We start from the raw sequence: 20532 nt of genomic DNA, 5'->3' as shown, positions 1-20532 counted from the left end.
CTGTATAGCCCTGGCTATCCTGAAACTCACTTTGTAGACCAGGCTGGCCTGGAACTCAGAAATCTGCCTGCCTCTGCCTCCCGAGTGCTGGGATTAACGGCATGTGCCACCCACCACGCCTGGATTTTTTTTTTTTTTTAAGATGAGGTCTCTCACTGAATCAGATAGGCAGGCTGGCCAGTAAGCTGCATGAACCCTCATGTCCCTGTTTCCCAGTGTGGGGGTTACAGAAGTACTGCTGAGCCAACTCCCCCATCTCTGTAGGTTTGGGTTTGTTTAGTCTCATCTTGTTTTTTATTCTTTCAGGAATTTTTGAAACAGTTTATTATGTAGCTCAGGATGATCTCAAACTCGTGACCTGTGTGCCTGTGCCTCCCAGGTACTGGGATGTCAGGTGTGCCATGACACACCTGGGATGTCAGGTGTTCGATGTCAGGTGTGCACCATGACACACCTGGCTTCTGCTTACTATTTGTTTTTGGTTCTAGCACTCTGGCTACCTGAAATGTCAATACTTGCCAAACAAAGATTACAGAGAACACCTTAGCTAAATAGGGGAGGTTTCACTAAGCTTCCTGAAGTGAGAGACTACATACTGGTGAGCAGGAGGGCAGAAATAAAGAGAGCTAACTGAACAGGATTTAGGCATGTTTGATTCGATCTTAAAGAGAGTTCTGGAAAGCAAGGAAGCACGGTATATTATTCTAGATTGGATGTTTCTGGAAAGAAGGGGCAGCAACTTGACTTTTATGAAGCAGCAGAGTGAGGAGCGTATGGCCACAGTGGCCATTGTGACAGGCAGGGGTGAGTGAGCAGTCACACCCAGGCCTTGGCCGATGACTCATGAGTGTCCAGGACAGCCCGGCTGGACTGAGGGCAGTGACTAGTTGGCAGTACCAACGAAGCTTTTGTCTTTCACACACAGCAACTGTAAGATTGTTGAGGGTAAGCATGTCGTGTTTTTAATTCCCAAAGGACCAGTTATCACATTCAAATATCTTCCATCTTTGATCTTACACAGCTACAGTCAGATATCCTTGGAATCTTACAGAAGATGGTTGGGAGAGTCAACAATGCTGGCAGGTAGATGGGTGTCAACACTATTCTCATAAAACTTTTAAAATGGACCAAGCAATTGTATCTTTTCAACTCTCCCAAGGACTAGACAGGGCTTGGCTTTTTCCAGGTGGTCAGGGAAAACAACTGGAAAAGATATTTTCAATGACGGTGGATGACTAAGTTAAATGTTATTCTATAAGTAACGCGGGGGAAACGGTCTCTGTTCACTTTACATGGTCGTTCTTTCCCCCATTTACAATAGCATCATCTTAGTGCTATTCTACCCAGGATGAAATCTGAGTTGGTTCTCCCAAGAGACTATAGGCCTTTCCAGAAAGAGGAATACCCTGGGATGCTAAGAAGTGAAGAGAGCGACAGCTAATGCAGGCAGAAGCTTGTCCTGTTTCTTCTGCTGTTTATGGATGGGGTTTATGCTTTTTGTATGCATGTCTGTGCATCATGTACATGCCTGGTGCCTGTGGGAATCAGACGAGTGTATCAGAGTTAGACAGACTGTTGTGAGCTGCCATGTGGATTATGGAAATTGAATTCTTTGAAGAGCCACTGAGGTATCTCTCTAGCCCCAGAGGCTCTTCTGATACCCTTTTCTGACAGTCTCTTTTTCGTGTGTGTGTGTGTGTGTGTGTGTGTGTGTGTGTGTGTGTTTATACAGACACACCTGTCAGGGTCAGAAGTCCACCTCAGGTGTCATACTCAGGACACCCTGTTCACCTTCTTGAAGTCAGCATCTCTCGTTAGCCTGGGCCTTCCTAACCAGTTAGAGTGAACTGGCTGGCCGGAAAGCTTCAGGACCCTCTTCGCATTAGTTCTGTTTCTGTTGCCGTGATAAAACACCAGGATCAAGGCAGCTTACAGAAGAGTTTATTTCAGAAGGCTAGAGTCTGTGATGTGAACAGAGGAAGCAAGCGTGGTGTCTGGGACAGCAAGCGTGGTGTCTGGGACAGCAAGCGGAGAGCTCACATCTTGAACCACAAGCAGGAAACAGAGAGAACAAACTCAAAAGGGAACTAACTCTTTGAACCCTCAAAGCCCTTCTCCAATGAAACACTTTCTTCAACAAGGCCACACCTCCTAAGCCTCCCCCCAGATCACCACCAACTGGGGGTCAAGTGCTCAAATGCCTGAGTCCTGGGGGGCGGGGATTTCTCTCTCAAAGTGTCACACTCCAGTCTCCACTGCTGGGATTCTAAGTATGGATCACCACATCCAACATTCTTAATGTGGGCCCTGGGGATTGAACTCATGTGTGTAAGACAGCACTTCACTAAGGAAGCTATCTCCCCAGCCCCATCTCTTTTCTAGGAAACTGGAGGCCAGGCCCCTAGCCCAGGAGCCTTCACTGCATAAGGAGATAAGCTTGTTTCCTGTATACTTCCGCACCCAACCTTCCAGGGCTGCCTCTCTTTCTCCAGTGCAGAGAGTCATGGAGGCCTAGCCTATCTGCCTTGACAGGCATGCATCATAAGCTTGTCAGTTGAGAGTCCCTGGCTCCTGGGGCACTATGTACCTTTCAGTTCCTGAGAAACCAGGGCACTCCCTCAAGCAGGGAAGCTTTCAGGCTGCCTGCGTTTCTCTGTGTTCCCTAGAAGTCAGCAAAGCATATACAAGTTTGATAGGACAATTAATCTGAGATATTAATCTTGGCTTACACTGTATAGCTTGCCAACACCATTGTATCCTGGCAACTACAATTGTATTCTGTTTCTGATAAGGGCATACAAAGTCTGACTGCTTGCAATAAACTTGTCACAGCCTCAGTCTTGCTGTGACCTCTCCAACCATCCATGCCGGATAGATGACATTCCCACTGTCCACAGTCAGGTAGCTCTGACTCAGTAAGCAAGGCTGGCACTTACAACCCAGAAGCACAAGCCCCAGTCATGTGTTTAACTCTACAAGAGGGTCAGCCATTTTGCCCCTCTGAGACCCACACTATGTTTGTGGCTTCTGTCTTATATGCATGGTTACATTGTAACTTAATCTGCACATCGTTGACTCATTTCATATTACAGAAACTTCAGAGGGGAAAAGTGAGTTTAAAACTTTCCCAGGCAGCTGAGTGTAGTGGTACACATCTTTAATTCCAGCAATAGGAAGCTAGGGCAGGAGGGTCTGAACTCAAGGCCAGCCTGGGCTCTACAGCAAAAGCCTGTCTTTAATAATAACAAAGCTTTGCCACAAACCCTTTTATGAAAACAGGAGAGTCAGAAATGTATTCTGAAATGTTCATAACAATAAAGCTGTAACCATTCCACAGTTTTTGTTTTTGTTTTTTTTTCTCTTCGAGACAGGGTTTCTCTGTGTAGCCCTGGCTATCCTCGAACTTAGAAATCTGCCTGCCTCTGCCTCCCAAGTACTGAGATTAAAGGCGTACACCACCATGCCCGGCTCACACTTGCTTCTTATTTTTTACTAGTTTAAAAGCTCACACCTGGGTGGCAGGGGTGGAGCACCCCTTTAATCCCAGCACTCAGAGGCAGAGGAAGGCTGAGTTCCTGGCCAGTTTGGTCTATAAGTTCTAGGACAGCCAGGGCTACACAGAGAAACCCTAAAGTTAAAAACAAAACAAGCAGCTTGTTTTTATAGAACAGTAATAATAATAACTCACTCTTGGGCTGGGACTATGACTTACTGGGTGAGTACTTCCCAGAATACACAATGTATCCCCAGGACTTCGAAACAAAGTAAAACAAACGTCAAAGCAGACAAACATCCTGTGGCCCATCAAATGGGCAAAACTGAGAAAGAGTCTATTACTTTGGCAATGGTATGGATTAATAAACAAACATATATTGCTAGTGAAAGAATTAATTGGCATAACCTATTTTATTCTGTTATACTTTTTTCTTTTTCTTTTTCTTTTTCTTTTTTTTTTTTTTTTTTTTTTTTTTTTTTTTTGAGACAGGGTTTCATGTAGTCCAGATTGGATGGAATTCTCTACACAGCCAAGGATGGATAACCCTGAATAGGATCCTGAGTTTCTTGCCTCCACCTCTCAAATACTAGGATTACAGGTTTGAGCAAGTATGTTTGATGGTACAACCTCTTTTAAAGATGACTTGAAAATTTAAATTTTTTTAAATTTTAAATTGAAAATTTACAAAGCCAAGTTGGGCATAGTAGCTACATCTCTTGATCCCAGCACTTGGGAGGCAGAGGCAGGCAAAGCTCTGTGAGTTTGGGGCCAGCCTGGTCTACAGAGTTCCAGGATAGCCAAGGTTATATAGCGAGATAGGCTTCAGATAAGCCTTATACATTCAAAGGAACTTTACACTAGCTGGTTCTTGCTGGTTTTAAAATGTTTTTAAATACTAACACTAATTGAATATTTATTACAGGTTGGTCTCAACTCATTCCTCTAAGAATTATAATCAGAAATGCCTGATGCAGCTAATCTGGAATAAATGTAACCTTAACACCCTCCCTAAAAAAATCTGTATTAACTGCTGGTCTTTTTGCTACAACAAAATGCTCACTGAAGTACCTGCAGGAAGGGTTTATTTAGGTTAGTGCCAATAGCTCCTCTGAGTCCAAGACAAAATGGAGGACTTCCTTTTCTTAGCGGGACATCCTCTTCTCCGCCATCATGGCAGGAAAGGCCAGGCAGCAGGAGCATAAGGCCGTTGGTCAAAGGCAGAGAGCAATGAGGCTCAACTGGCTTTCATGCTCATGATTAATTAATTAATTAATTAATCTATTTCTTTCTAGAGATTTATTTATTTTATGTAAGTATACTGTAGCTGTTTTCAGACACACCAGAAGAAGGCATCAGATCCCATTACAGATGGTTGTGAGCCCCCATGTGGTTGCTGGGAATTGAACTCAGGACCTCTGGAAGAGCAGTCAGTGCTCTCAACTGCTGAGCCATTTCTCCAGCTCCTCATGATTTGTTTAAAATGAACAATTTCCAAAAAAATATAGTAAGAATCACAGGAACCATTGTGGAGTCAATAAAAACATTTAGACTCTGGCCTGGACAGCTATGCTTATCAAATTTCTTCACCAGATATGTTTATCAAAATGCTTCAAATTGCATCACTGTTACCACAACACTCTCTAGGTGGGTCTCTGCTACTCATGCTTGACAAAGAACAGGTTCAAAGTTCATGTACTTTGCCTTTTTCTTAATGAAACCTGAACCTCACAACTATTAAGTTCAGACACTGCAAAGTTTCACCCAGGGCTCCTGGTCTAGAATGTGAATAATCAAGGTGGTTCTTTATGCTGGTTTATGTAGGGAGCATTCTGAGCTGGAAATATAGCACTTAAATTTAACTTTAAAATTTTAATTTACTTTTTAATTTTATTTAAATTTAAATCATGCTACTTTGCCAGAAGCCTTAAAGGTGTCATTTGGTCCTGTCCAAAGGGACAGCCGAGGCACCTCACTGGGCTTCCTCTAAGTCATCATCTTTTCTCCTAGTATCTCTGAGAGGGCAATAGTACTTCTACTTCATGCTTGGGATCCAGGATAGCCTAGATTTACATTACACTAGCCAGTCGCAGTCAACAGCTAATTGTTTGGTCCCTTAGTCTTTCTTGCTGGGTCAAAGGTTTCCTAAAAGCTGTGTACAGTCTCAGATCTTTCACTATCAAATAGTAGGGCATCTGGAGCCTTCTCATCTCATTTGACTTCCTCTATATGTTTATAATCATATTTCTCTTTTGGTGGTGCTAGGGGGTTAAACTTGGGGCCTTGTACACACCAGGCAAGCACTCTTATCATGGAGGAACACCCAGACTTTTAACTTTCATTTTGACTTAATGCTCCTGTTTGTTGCACTTGGCTACTAAGTCTGTAGTCTACCATGTCCTGACAGTTCCTCTGAGTCCAAGACAAAAATGGAGGACTTCCTTTTCTTAGTGGGGACATCTTCTTTTCTGCCTGATCTGGGGAGCCCAACCCCCAATCTTCTGAGGAATGTCACATAGTCTTTGGCAAACCTACAAGTCCAACTCTTTTGTGATAAGAACCTGCCCAGAAAGAACCTGGAACTCCTGGACTGCCTCTCCATACAAATGAGGCATTTGCTGTACTTTAAACTCCAGCCAATGATTTACACTGACTCTGAAAAAACTCCTTCCCACTCTCCAAAGTTCACATATAGCCTTTGTTCACCCACATAAAGTGTACGTGAATCAGTTGTTTCACTAAAGATTTTCTAAGAGAGTTGTTTATTAAAATCCTCTGAGAAGTCCCACCCACGAACCTGCACTCACTCCCAGCCAGAAGGGGATCCTGAAGAGCCTACCCGATCTGATAGGGTCAAGCATGGTGTACAGTGTCTGGACACCCTGAGGAAGCATACGTGCATACTACAGCTGGCGCCCAATGTGGGGCCAATAGGACCTCTGGTTTGAGGGGGGTAAAAAGGTGAAAACCCCCAATCCCTGAGTGGCCATGTCTTCTCCTTTGGCATCAGCCCAAAGGCCCAAGCCTCCACACTCTGAGGGCAGGCAACTTATCTCTTCCCACCCCTCCTGCACCCCTCCTGATGCCATCTGTCAGGGCTATGGTGGCACATGCCCATCGAGCAATGCACAGTTGGGATGCACATGTAGGAAGAGGGATCTGCCTGGTAGTTACAGACATGCTGGCAGCCAGCAGCAGTGGGGTGGGCCAGGCCAGACATCTAAATGGAAAGGACCTACCGGACTGTTGGCCCAGCCAGATGCATGCTGCCAAGTTGAATCCTTGGGGCAGACTGTGTGTGCTAGCCAGCAAGGAGCTATGAGACCTAGGCATGGTGGGTGGAGTCTCACTGATACACTTTGAGCTGGCATGGCTAAGGTGATATAGCCCATTCAAAACTTAAAATTTTCATGCTTCTTTGCCTAAAATTTGCTTAAATGCTTGTTTTTCCCTAATAACAGGAATATAAAAATGCTTATGCTTTTAACCCAAAATTGTTTACAGGTTGCAAACAATGATAATACTGACATATCTAAGATTTATCTTTTTGTAAATGTAAAAATTCTTTTAAGCTTCAGAGAATTGTCTTGAATCTTCCCTTCACAGGTCAAAGGGACTACTTCAACAACTATTATTTAATCTTCAATTAATAAAAATAAGATAATCTACTTAAGCCAGCTTATTTTTTTCACAAACTCTTATTGTCTATTCCAGATACATAATTAACATGGTTTTTCCTTTCTCAGTTACCCCAAGCAGATGACATAAAGGATCCCCAACTCCTGTCCTATGCTTTCCTTACTGTAACACAGGGACTTTCCACTTGAAGGATGCCAGACCAGGATTAAGGTTCCTCTAACACATACCCCTGCCTTTCTCCTAGGCCTATACCAACAGACCACCCGGGTGCTGCCAATCACACTGTTAACAGGTTCACATGTGCATTACGCCCTCTCTTCTTTCCGACTGTATCCTACCCTGCAGGCTTATCTCTATGTGAAAAGCCTGTTCCTGCAAGTTGGATGGAGACAGCAGATGTCCCTTCCTTTGCTGGAAGGAATAGGACCCTCCGTATTCCTTGGATCTGCTGCCTGGCCACAGCAGCTGCCTTCATCCATACACACCAGCTGACCGGAGACTTTCGAGACAAGCTTAATCAAGCAACGGCACCCACAGATGACAGCCTTGGGTCCCTGCAGTGACAGATGACTCTCTTGCTGGGGGTCATGATCCAAAACAGGAGAGCACTAGGACCTAATGACTGCTCAACATGGGGGACATGCACACTATTGAGAAAACAATGTCATGTCTATGAAAATGATTCAAATGTTGAGACCAGTGTTAATACCCTAAAAAACCTCTGATCAGATATGCTCTCAAGATTTCAATCTACCGAGCACATAAGTTGGTTCGACAATCCCTTGTCTTCCTGGCTCCCAGCCCTCATTAGCCCTCTGGTTTTACTTTGATTCTTATACCCTACTTCATCCAATTTAAAAATGGCAGATAAGTAGCATAACAAAAAGAACTGCCAATTGGGTTCTGGTTCAATACCACATCGTTCCCAACATAGAGGCTGAGGACTTTTCACGACCTCTCCATTAAAAAATTAGACAGGCGGAGATGCTGTTTACAGAACTACTCATATCAGAAACTAGTTTCCCTCTTAGCAGTGGGGCCTCCTGCTGCCTCCATTCATAATAAATACAAATTCTGATAAGATTTATTTATTTATTTTAAAGATTTGTTTATTATTATAAGTATACTGTAGCTGTCTTCAGATGTACCAGAAGAGGGTGTCAGATCTCATTACAGATGGTTGTGAGCCACCATGTGGTTGCTGGGATCCGAACTCAGGACCTCCGGAAGAGCAGTTGGTGCTCTTAACCACTGAGCCATCTCTCCAGCCCAATTTATTTATTATATGTAAGTACACTGTAGCTGTCCTCAGACACTCCAGAAAAGGGAATGTCAGATTTTGTTACGGATGGTCATGAGCCACCATGTGGTTGCTGGGATTTAAACTCATGACCTTTGGAAGAACAGTCGGTGCTCTTACCCGCTGAGCCATCTCACCAGCCTGAGAAACTTTTTACACACATGTGAGAACCACATGTGTGTGTTAGCAGAGGAGCACACATGGCAAGGCATACCTGTGGAAGACACAGGACAACCTGCAGGTCTTGGTTCTCTCTGTCCATCTTGTGGATCCTTCAGATAGAACTCAGGTCATCAGGCTTGGTGGCAAGCACCTTTACCCATCGAGCCACCTTGGTAGCCTTGGTCCTTCTTTCACCCTCGAAACCAGTGGTTCTCAACCTTCCTAACGTGGTGACCCCCAACTATAAAATTTTGTTGCTACTGCATAACTATAATTTTGCTACCGTTATGAATCGTGACATAGACATCTGATACGTGGCAGAAGCGGGGAAGGCGGTGGTCACAATCCACAGGCTGAACACTGTCGCTCTAAACCTCTGGTTAAATCTCTGACTCGTCCTTCCAGGACTTAAGTCCTGAATAGTTACTGAACTTTTCTTGAACCTCCCTTAGTACAGAAGCCCTTATTCTCTCCAAACTACCTCTAGGTAGGGAGTTTGCCTGTTGCTTCAGGGATTCACAGACATTTTCCTCCCACTCTGTGAAGATTTTTAAAATGAGAAGTCCTAATGAGGAAAGGTAAGATAGGCTACCCACCTTTAATGAAAATGGCTTCAAGGTGTTTAAGAGAAGATTGAAATCAATTTACTCATCCAAAGGATGTGGTCTTGGCGCCTACGGAATGGCTCCTGGGTAAAAACCTAACCAGAAAAGCCCAAGGTCTGGATTTCATCTCTGGAACCCAGGGCCAAGGTGGGAGACTACCCTACCCACAGGGTCATCCTCCTGCCCTCCAGATGGAGTGCAGCGAAGCAACACTCACAAGCTAGCAGCAGGTATTCTTCCCTTGGAGCCTTTTCTCCTCCGCAGATTCCTTCTCACTTTCCCTGTCTACTAAAAACAAAGGACATTGAGTGTCACCTTCCAGGTGGATTATCTAAAACACAGGACCTATTTTACCCTCCTAAAATCAAGAAACTGTCTAGTCTTTTTATATGGATATTGAGCCACCAAGGTCACGGCACTATCATAATCTGGCCCTCCATACAACCTGGGAGGCAGGCAACGCCAACTTTAATCCCATTCAACATATAGTTAGGTGGGGTCTGTCTAAAGCCAATACATTTTCCATTTCATCAAGTTATCTCTAGGTCTTCTCTGGAACGTTCTTTCCCGAAGTGTCCAAAAGACAAGGCCAGTACTGTGGAGGAGGTGATCAAGTGGACAAGTTCAGCCATAGGTTAAGAGTATTCAGTTACATGCTTAGCGTCTCAATTAAGCCATAGAAGCTGCCAGGCCCTGAACAACTCTTTATCGTCTTTTCCTTGTTCATTACTTCCAAAGCCTATCTAACAGCATGGCCATCTTCTCATGCAATCTACAATTAACCAACATCAAACAAACAAACGCTTTAGGGACTGGGGATTTAGCTTGTAGCAGAGCCCCGATATGTTCAGTAAAGTTTTTTTGTTGTTTTGTTTTTCAAGACAGGGTTTCTCTGTGTAGCCCTGGCTGTCCTGGAACTCTGTAGACCAGGCTGGCCTCGAACTCAGAAACCCACCTGCCTCTGCCTCCCGAGTGCTGGGATTAAAGGCGTGTGCCACCACGCCCGGCTTCAGTAAAGTTTTGACTTGAGAAAGGGTCTTAGGGGGTGTGGTGGTGCAGCCTTTGATCCCAGCACTGGGAGGCAGAGGCAGGCGGGTCTCTGTAGTGCTAGTGTAGGTCAACTAAGAAGACTACTCAGTGAGACCCTTTTGAGATGGGGTGCGGGGAAAAGAAAGGGTCTCATGTATCCCAGGCTGGCCTTGACATGGATACCTAGCTGAGGATGACCCTGGTCCTCTTAGCACCATCTCTGAAGCACTGGGATAAGTGTACATCTTGTATTTAAGATCTGGGGTCTCATAAAGATCTGGATGACCTCCAACTTGCTATGCAGCTATGGAGCAGAAGCAGGCCTTGAATTCTAATCTTCTTACCTCCATTTTCAAGTGTCTGCCTTTTTCTTTTGTGTGCTGATGATCAAACCAAGGCCTCACACATGCTAGACACGTGCTCTCTGCCAGCCTTTCCTCTGCTCAGCTTCCTATAACAATTACCTGAGCGTTAGTAAATGCCACACAGTACACCCTACAGCTTTAAAGCTGCTATGCAGCAGTAAATGCATAGTAAGTATCTGTAGGTAAATGCACAATAGGTAAATGCACAAGCTACCACCAATCCTGACAACTCAACAGTGATCAGCTTCTCAGAGTTGTCTACTGACCTCCATGTGTGCACTGTGAAATGCAATTTAAATTCTTGACTTCCTTCCCTCCTTCCTGTGTTCCTTCCTAAAGCTGCAGTGTTTGACCATTTGGGAAAAAAACCAAAAACACAAAAAATGCACTGAACCTGCCCGTCTAACACTTAGGTGGCTGGTGTCAGAGGACAGCAAGTCAAAGCCAGGAGGCACACACAGGCTTGAGAGCAGACCACACACACCGCAAGACTGACACATAAAGACGCACTATGATAATAGTGCAAGGGTTATAACAAGCCACACACCAACTTTCAAATGCTTTATTTTTTAGTGTTTAAAACATTTTAATACAACAAAGTTATAAAATAATATATATTAGTTAAATCTGAATTTAATTTAGAATCAGGTATTTACTTATTACAACACTGTGCTTCAAGGTCTGGATACCACAGGGACTTTCATGTCTTCAAGTAACACTCGTTTCTCTGTGGGCAGGGAGACCTTTAGGTAGAATTCGCAAAACTGAACGTGCCTGGTTTAGTCCAAGCAACCTGCTTCCCCATTGAGTATCAGTTTCATTTCCTTTGTTCCATATCGGAAATATTTCATTATCCTAACAATCAATAAATTCAATAAAAAATTATTAAAATTAAACATTTTAAAGATGTTAATAACAATAGGCTCGGTTTGGTTCTTCAGACAGTCCAGTAGTTCAGATTAAAAGAGATGTGAAGAACAATGGGAAAAAACCCAAACAATAGAATATTCCTTCTCCCATCAAAGCACAAAGCTTCCTTATGCCAAGATGGGAAATTCACAAAATAAAGAGTCCTTTGATTAACACAGAGTAGAATGTATCCTCAAAAACAACTTAGTATAGCTGGAGAAATAGCTTAGTGTTCATAGACCTTTGTACTGAACTTGATACAGTAATTCATCATATTAGTTATGTAAAATCAGTGCCACTGAATTTACAGGCAAACCAACACCTACTTTTACAGTAATTTTAGTCATTTAAAGTTATTTATAAGGAAAAGAAACAAACAAAACCCTTTCTCTTTCCATCCAGTGGCCTGAAGCATCTCTGATGGTACTTTAATCCTCAGCTGCAGAGGAATAGGGGTGGGTGACTGGAGCTAATCTCACCTTTTAATAAATACAAACTGTTAATGTAAAGTTGCCATTAAACCTGACATGCTTGTGAGATTCAGGACAGCCAGGGCTATCCAGAGAAACTCTGTCTCAAAACAAACAAACAAAAACAAAAACACCTGACATGCTTGCTGGCCAGTAGTGGTGATGCTTGCCTTTAATCCCGGCAATTTGGGAGGCAGAGGCAGAGGCAGAGGCAGAGGCAGAGGCAGAGGCAGAGGCAGAGGCAGAGGCAGAGGCAGAGGCAGAGGCAGAGGCAGAGGCAGAGGCAGAGGCAGAGACTGAGGCAGGAGAATGTCTGAGTTCCAAGACAGCCAAGGCCACAAGGAGACTCTTGCGCTTGCCATGGCCGATGGGAAACCCAAGGAAGGAGTCAAGACTGAGAACAACGATCATATTAATTTGAAGGTGGCAGGACAGGATGGTTCTGTGGTGCAGTTTAAGATTAAGAGGCACACACCACTTAGCAAACTAATGAAAGCCTATTGTGAACGGCAGGGTTTGTCAATGAGGCAGATCGGATTCCGGTTTGATGGGCAACCAATCAACGAAACAGACACACCTGCACAGATGGAAATGGAGGATGAAGATTGATGTATGTGTTCCAGCAGCAGACTGGAGGAGTCTACTAAAATGGAAGCCTGCTACTTTACTCCAGAATTTTGTTATAGACCGAGAATACATTCTCAATTAGAAAGCTGCAGTTTGGTCCCGCCACATCCTGACTACCACAGTATAGTTTTCTCTCCTTTCATTTCCCTGTCCCCATTTCTTTATTGTACATAAAGTAACTGGTGTGTATGCACAAGCATAGTGCCCTTTTATTTCTTTTCCTTTTTTAAACAAAATGGCCAAAGCTCTGTCCTGATTGACATCAGATGGAGATGGTCTGGGGGAAAGTACTGGGTCTGTGAAGATGCCCCCTTCTCCATAGTGGCATGCTCATTCAGCTCTCATTTTTATATTCCAGTAAGTTATTTTGCTCTCATTGTTTTAACAAAAGAAGCCAACAACACCAAATCTTTGCATGCCTTGTTCGATTGGAGAATTTTAATGTTTTTCATTTATCATTGTAAAACCAAGGACAATTTTTATAACTTTTTTTTTGTACATAGCTGTTACATGTAGGGCAATATGTCTTTAGGGAATAAATTACACTTGAACAAAATGATCCTAGATAGTTTTCCCTTCAAGTCAAGCATCTTGTTTACATAAACTTGATTAAAATGAAAACAAAAACAAAACAAAAACAAAAAACACAACCAACAGTAACAAAAAAACCAAAAACCAAACCAAACAACAAAACAAAACAAAACCAAAAAACAAAAACATAAAAAAACACCAAAACCCAACCCAACCCAACCCAAACCCTGACATGCTTTGGTGCCTTTCACACTGTCTGAAGGAAAGCAAATTCTAAAGATCTTTCTTGTCTCCCAAGTCTGTCAGCCTGAGAGGGCGACGGGTGACTATACTGTCTGCTTTTGCTATGGGATTTCTATCCACGAGATCATCAAATTAAGTGTACTAAATCAGAGAGTTTAAGTCAAAATATTGTAAACATTGTTAAGCATTATGGATCTAGAATCTTTCAATGATAAAATTGCTTTTTGCTGAATATAAAGAATATACATTTTTGCCATGAATCTGAATTTATATAAATTTGTACAAAAAGGTGTGTGTGGTGGTGTACACCTTTAATCCCAGCATGGGAGGCAAAGACAGGCGATCCATGAATTCGAGAAACCCTGTCTCCAAAAAAAAAAAAAAAAAAAGACCCCCCCCCCAAACAAACAAACAAACACTTTTGCACAAATGTTCCTGAAAGACTACTTGCTCTCTGCTATAGAAGGACCCAGCGCCCCTGCTCCCCACTTATAACTTACAGAGTTCTGGAGTTCTCAGCCTAACAGGCAGGTAGAATGGGGCTGGACACCACTTACAGTGTCAGTGTTATGCTATTGCAAGTGGGTTTTCTTGGTTACAGCCCATGTTTATTAAATTGACTGGTTCTAAGCTGAAGCCCATCGCTTTAGAAAGGTATTTTTGCCACAGCAATTCTGGCCTCTTTGGGAACTGCAACACAAAGGTTTCTGCCAAAACTATGTGGTGGTGAGAGCAAGGTTCTGATCCATAGGAGCTCGTTCCTTTCCGCCCAGCAAGACTACCTTTCAGTAAGATCCTGTAAAGCAGAGAGCACTTGCCTCGCACACACAGCCCTGGGCTTAGCACCACAGGGAGGGCAGCGACACTGGGTTTAGAATGTAGGCAATCCCTTCCTTTGCATCCTGAGAACTCAAAACCTTTCCTTGCTTCTGTACTAAGCTGTCAAGGACAAAAGCCTCACACAACTGCAAAATCAAATACAGGGTTCAAAAGCGTGGAGCCTCTGCACGCAGTCACATCATGCCCAAAATGTAAACATAAATTCTATCTTCATTATGGTTAGGTTTTAATAAGAAAAAAGATGTGAGGACAAAACCTGAGAACTAATGTTGTCTCAGTTTTGAGACTTGAAGAGGATTAGCTGTGTAAACTGTCTTATAGCAGCTATCAGGCTATACACCTAGCTTATCTTATTCCTTAAAGCAAACAGGAGTGATCCAAGGCCACTCAATCCGACTGCAGGCTGCTGTCAGGCACTCTTACCATCGATAGCACTGCAAGTGCACCGCCAGCTGCCCCTCTTTCCTGCTGTGTTCTATGACAGAATCGTACGGAGGAGAGGAGCCAGATGTGAAGATATTCACCATTAATATAGTTAGCATCTTAAAAACTAATGTAGACACCGATTTTTGGAACATTTTCCCAAAAGCCAACACTGTCTCTCCCCCTCTCCCCAGGTAAATTGGATCCTGCTATGTGGGGGGCAGGGGAATAATAAGAGGGGGTGGCAGTAATATCCCTTGACCCTAAGTCAAACAAGCATGGCAAACCTTCTCTCCATGATTATCAAGTTTCTTTAGACAAGATATTGGCGTTTTTGATCCTGGCTTGTAATAGAATCAATAATTTAAAATACTGCAAGGATTTTGAAGTACAAGATTTAAAAACATAATTGAACTTGATTGCTTTACGACACCTCACAAGTGAGAAATGAGTGCTGTCTCCAGCCTACTCAGAGCAGGGTCGCTCGGCACGGGTGAGGCCCGTCTGTCTACTAGACAAACCCCCTTCCTGCCTAATTCACTCGGTGACTTCCGAGAGCTGCGACTATGACTCCAACTGCAAAAATGGCCATTCTGCCGCCAAGACAGAGGAGGAGGAGGAGGAGTAAACGCCAGCTGTGGCCTGCTTGTGACTGCAGTGCGCCTGCCCGCCCGCAGCTCGAGTCCTTGTTTGAAAATGGAACGTAAAGGCTATATAGTTAGTATTCCAATTCTACAACCAGGCTAAGGTTAAAACTGTTATATACAACCAATGGAAAATAAAGTGACAAATGGTATCAGAGAGGTGACAGTAATTACTGAAGGTAAACAGCAGCTTAAGTATTTCATTCTTAACTGCCAAATTAAGACTCTAGAAAGAACATATGTATACAATTAAAAAAAAAAAAAAAAGCTTTTTTCTGTCTAAGTACATCTCAGACTGTATACATTCGATGGTCAGGAATGAGAACTTTCAGGAAAAAAAAAACCAAAAACAAAAAACAAAAAGACTCCCCCCCCCCCCGCCCCAGTGAGAATTAGCACTATGCCTACAGCTTGTTCTGTTCTGTTTTGGTTTTCTCCAAAAAAAAAAAAAAAAAAAAAGAATTCTCTGCATGCACATTTACTCACTCACTGACGTAAGAACTCTAACATCTGGTAAAACACTCATGTGTTCACTTAAGTCACATTATTAAAAAGCATTATATTGGGCTGTCATCTGCCTAACTAACAGTTACAACAAGTATTTAGTCCAGACACGCACAGCACTACAGTGACACCACTTTACTACTAGGAGCACAGCCACTTCCCCTCAGGAATCCTTTCTGTAGTTCACACTGAAGCTTCCAAACAGATCAGGAAGGGCAACTGACGCCGCACCTGTTCTGAAATGCTGACCCGGTGCCTGCATTAGTGGGAGGCCAGTGACATCTGACCAGCGTGTCCCTTGCATTCTTTTGTTTCACAAAAGCTGCTGTGTTCAATGTGTTTTTCTTGAAATGGCTCAAAAGGTAAAACATATTTACCAGTAAGACACTCACTTTGCAGACAGACACCGATTAGTTCAATGAACACGTGAGAACGGCTCACTAGGTAAGTCAAGCCAGCTTCAAAAATATTCTTGACTTGAGTCCTACTGGAAATCAGTAAAAATTCTTCAACTAGCCCAAGCTGATGTGCTTGAGTTCAGTAAGCAAACACCCAGCATGCACAGGTAATGGCCTGACATCACTCCCACACTGGGTCTTCCTACAGTGAGGGGTGGAAACTCTTTCCATGACCTCTCCATTCAAACAGCTAGATAAGGAGTCTTGTGTGTTCTTTCTTGAGTTTTTTGTCACGGCCTTTCTCAGAACGGGAAACCTGTCAACACAGAAGCCAAATGCAAAGTATCCAGGAGCCTGGGACAAAGTATTCATTTTCATTCCATAACTACTGTATATTTAACAACAAACTCATTACAGAGAGAGAGTCTTCATCCGATTAGTCTTTTCATTATTGCTGGTTTAGAAAATGGCCAACAATATTCATTAGGTACTGTGCCATTAACATTGCATTCAAAGAAAGAAAACATAGGAAACCAAATTCTCGCTCTCCTACTCTGATGATATGCTCTGGTGTTAGCCAGAGTATGGTAGTACAAAAAGAGTCTTGTTGTGATATAAAAGGCAATAAACACATCAATGGAATAATGTTCATGAGCAGCCAAGATGAAGAAGATTCCAAAGAGGTTGAGAACCCAGGATAGAGTGTGCAAGAAATTCCAGCTTCTTGGTGTATCTAGGAAAAGGACAGAAGGACCATTTAATAACACATTCCTGCTGTGCTTCTTAGCCACAGGTTTCTCAGGGTAGGTCTAAGCTTCTGCTCCCCTAACCTCTGCCCCGCGCCCTTTATTTCAGCTGTGTCATGTAGCCCAGGCTGCTGACCTGGATCTGTAGCTGAGGATGAACCTGAACTAGGAGCTACAGGCATCTGCCATCACACTGAGCTTTATGTGGTGCTGGGGATCAAACCTGGGGCTTCACGTGTGGCAGGCAAACACTGCAGACTGAGTTACATTCCACCCCAGCCACCTATTCTTTCTCACTTCCTCCCTAGTTCCTCCTCTGCAACAAGGAACATCTAATCTGCATAGAAGCATTAACGATATACTTACATTCTGTGACAAAGAAATTCAGCATGGTTAGAACAACTGTGTGGCCGCTGAACATGTAGTCTCCACAAGTGTGGACGCCAGTCAGAGTCATCCCAAAGCCGCTCCAGATGGCAAATGCCCGGCGGAGTTTCTCCCACACACTTCCATAGATCTGTAAAGAATGCTGTGAGTTAGTTCTCCAAATGCTTATTGAGGTTCAGAGCTTGCCCACATCCATTTCAGGCAATTCATGCGGAATGATTCAGAAATCCAGGTAAAGGCAACGGGTCTAACTCAGCTAATTCAAAGTGGGCCCAGAGAATGACCAGAGCTTGACTGTACTTAGAAAATGCTAATTAAATGAAATCATCCTAATTCAAACTCCTTTATAGTAGTCCCTTTAAAGTAAAAAGGTCAAGGCAGGCATAAAACATATGTTCATATACCAACACTTCAGAAGCAGAGGCCAGTATATCTATCTTTGTGAGCTTGAGGCCAGCCTGGTTTACATATCAACGACCAGGACAACCAGGGCTGCACAGAGAGACCTCATCTCAAGATAATAACAAAAGCAAAAAGTGCAAAGTCAATGTCAAGAATGACGGCGCATGTTCATAGTCAGATGCAGGAGGAGCAGGAGTCCAAGGCTAGTTTTGGTGACAGAGGACAGCCCAGGTTACATGAAGTTTTATCTTAAACAAACAAGCAGCCAGGCAATGGTGGTGTACCCTTTTAATCCAAGCACTTGGGCGGCAGAGGCAGTCACAGATCTCTTGAGTTCAAAGCCAATCGGATCTACAGAGCAAGCTCCAAAACAGTGTCAGCCACTCAGAATAACCCTGCCTCAAATAGTCACTGTAAAATAAGAACACCCCAATGTTAAGGCCTAGGTAACTGTTGTTTGTGCTGTTACTAATGTTATAAGGAAACTTTCTCATGTGCTGTTACTAGGACCCTTTCTCATTCCTGTACTGATTGCATATTCTGTTACTTCTGTGCTTTGATGCTCCTGGAAACTAATCACAGTTAGATCTCCTTCGTTTACTTAGTCACAATAAGCTTGGACCTGAACCAACAACCCAGCAACACTTCCTGCATCTAGGTGTGAACTTTTTGTTTCTTGCCTTTATAAGCTGACTCTGGGATGGACCTCAACATAAGAAAGACACCTGCACCAATATAAGAAACCATTTGGAGTAAAACTTCCATTTTGAGTAGGAGGTTAAATGAATATTAGTCAAGACAAGTCCCCTGCCACAGTGGAATACCCCAACCAATGAGGATAGGATAAATGTACAACAAAAACATGTTCCTAAGGAAATCTCCTATCCCTAAATTCTGACTTGCAGAATAACTTAGCACAGATGTTTTTGGATCTCAGGATTAAAAGCTCTATAGGAGTCTAGCTGGGCACCACAGTTCAGCTCCTGAGTCTGTACTGTGTCCCTGATGGATCAGTCTTAGGGTGTGTGTTCAATAAACCAGCTCTGTTTCACTGAGATCCGTGTCTGAGTAGTTTGTGCAACAACTTCCAGCCCCTAACAACCACATTTTGTTTTACTTACTTTCTTTTCTCCCATAATGTCCATGTTTAAATCTCTATTAATTTTTTTTTGTTTGTTTTTTGTTTTTTTGAGACAGGGTTTCTCTGTGTAGCCCTGGCTGTCCTGGAACTCACTTTGTAGACCAGGTTGGCCTCGAACTCAGAAATCCGCCTGCCTCTGCCTCCCGAGTGATGGGATTAAAGGTGTGTGCCACCACGCCCGACATACTATTAAAATATTTTAATAAGCTCTAACTTTCTTTAAAAAAGGAAAAATATTTAAAAAAGCAGCAGCAAGGAAATAAACTATGCTGTAACTTCCAGGCTATCATTTAATAACTATTCTCCCTGTCTTTACTGTCACAGAAACTCATACACTGGCGAGGCTGTGAACTCAACCAGATCTTAGCCCTCCAGGCCTTCCCTATAGCTACAGTGAGCCATGTTCTGTACAATAAGTTGTACACAAAAATGTGAAAGCTCTATAGTATGGCTACAGGGACTAACACAGAGGAGCTCTTTTCTACCCCCCCCCCCATTGGCCTTCTACTGACTACCCAAACATAGCAACTGAAGCTCCAGCAGCCATGGAGGGCCACAATCTGGCTTTGAGATGCAAGTCTCAGGTAGGATAGAAGAGAAAGACCAGAGGGTTACAGATGTTTCATAAGTCAATCACACCAGAACATTTGTGTGTGTGTGTGGGGGGGGGTGGTTAAAAAGGAGAGATATTTTGAGACAGGGTTTCTCTGTGTAGCTCTAGGTGTCCTGGAACTTGTTCTGTAGACCAGGCTGACCTCAAACTCAAGAGATCTGTTTGCCTTTGTCTCTGAGTTCTGGGATTAAAGGTGTGCACCACCACCACCAGGCTGGATAGTATCTTAATTATGGACAGGGGACAAACAAGTAATCCTAGTCCCAAATAATTAGCACTCAGTAATTCAAGCCTTTTCATTTTCTCCCATTCTGCATTTCTCATACATCCTTCTAGAAACAGAACTGAAATAGAAAAGAATGAATAGGAAACTGTCTAGATACAGTATGCAAATTAGCTTTGTGTTGCTAAGTTTTAAAAATAGGCATGTTCTTGGTTCTGTCTTGGTTGCATGATTTTAAGCCATTAATTTATCACAATGAAATGCCTCTGGTTGGGATCTGACATCTGGCTGTTATCCCATAATGCTCTACTTTTTATGATTGCTATAAATAATGTAGGTCAATAGGCAGGCTACATTATACTTTAAAACAATTAGCAGCATCTAGGGCAGATTTAGATGGAAATATCCATACATTAACTAATTAATAATTTTTTAAAAAAAAGTCACTGGAGACAGAAAGAAAGCTGTCCAAACAGGAGTGTGACAACTAATTTGTTCTAGTAGCATAAGATAAGTTTCTTTGCACAAAGATCCAGCCTTCTCTTAAGTGGCTATTCTGATAAACCTCCTTAGTTTTTATCAGGAAATTCTTATCCATATAACAAGCTTCACAGGAAAGCAAAATGTTCCACCTCAAATATATTCTTTTCAGATCTCTGGATCTGGTTATTCATAAAACTGCACTAGGTAATAGGTTTAAAAATCTCTCCTTGAAGTGGGCAGTGGTGGCACACGCCTTTAATCCCAGCACTCGGGAGGCAGAGGCAGGCGGATTTCTGAGTTCGAGACCAGCCTGGTCTACAAAGTGAGGGAAGGATTGTGGGGGAGTAACCAGTAG

General features: G+C 43.1%; 1 protein-coding gene and 1 pseudogene across 4 annotated transcripts in view; one reads left to right on the top strand and one right to left on the bottom strand.

The window, feature by feature from the left end:
• Window positions 1-12332: 12332 nt before the first annotated feature.
• Window positions 12333-12581, top strand: LOC110325844 (annotated as a pseudogene).
• Window positions 12582-15704: 3123 nt separating this feature from the next.
• Samd8 (sterile alpha motif domain containing 8) overlaps window positions 15705-20532 on the bottom strand; it is a 42611-nt gene continuing 37783 nt past the window's right edge. For all 4 annotated transcript variants that reach the window (XM_021203651.2, XM_021203652.2, XM_029541954.1 and 1 more), the window contains 2 exons: window positions 17295-17445; window positions 15705-16915 (listed from right to left, as the gene is read on the bottom strand). In XM_021203651.2, coding sequence (XP_021059310.1) covers window positions 16611-16915; window positions 17295-17445 — 456 coding nt within the window. In that variant the 3' untranslated portion in view covers window positions 15705-16610. The remainder of the gene's footprint in view (window positions 16916-17294; window positions 17446-20532) is intronic.

The sequence above is a fragment of the Mus pahari genome, chromosome 8, assembly GCF_900095145.1.
Source record: "Mus pahari chromosome 8, PAHARI_EIJ_v1.1, whole genome shotgun sequence".
Lineage (NCBI taxonomy): Eukaryota > Metazoa > Chordata > Mammalia > Rodentia > Muridae > Mus > Mus pahari.
Note: the sequence above shows the minus strand (reverse complement) of the source record. Positions and strands in the feature narration are given on the sequence as shown.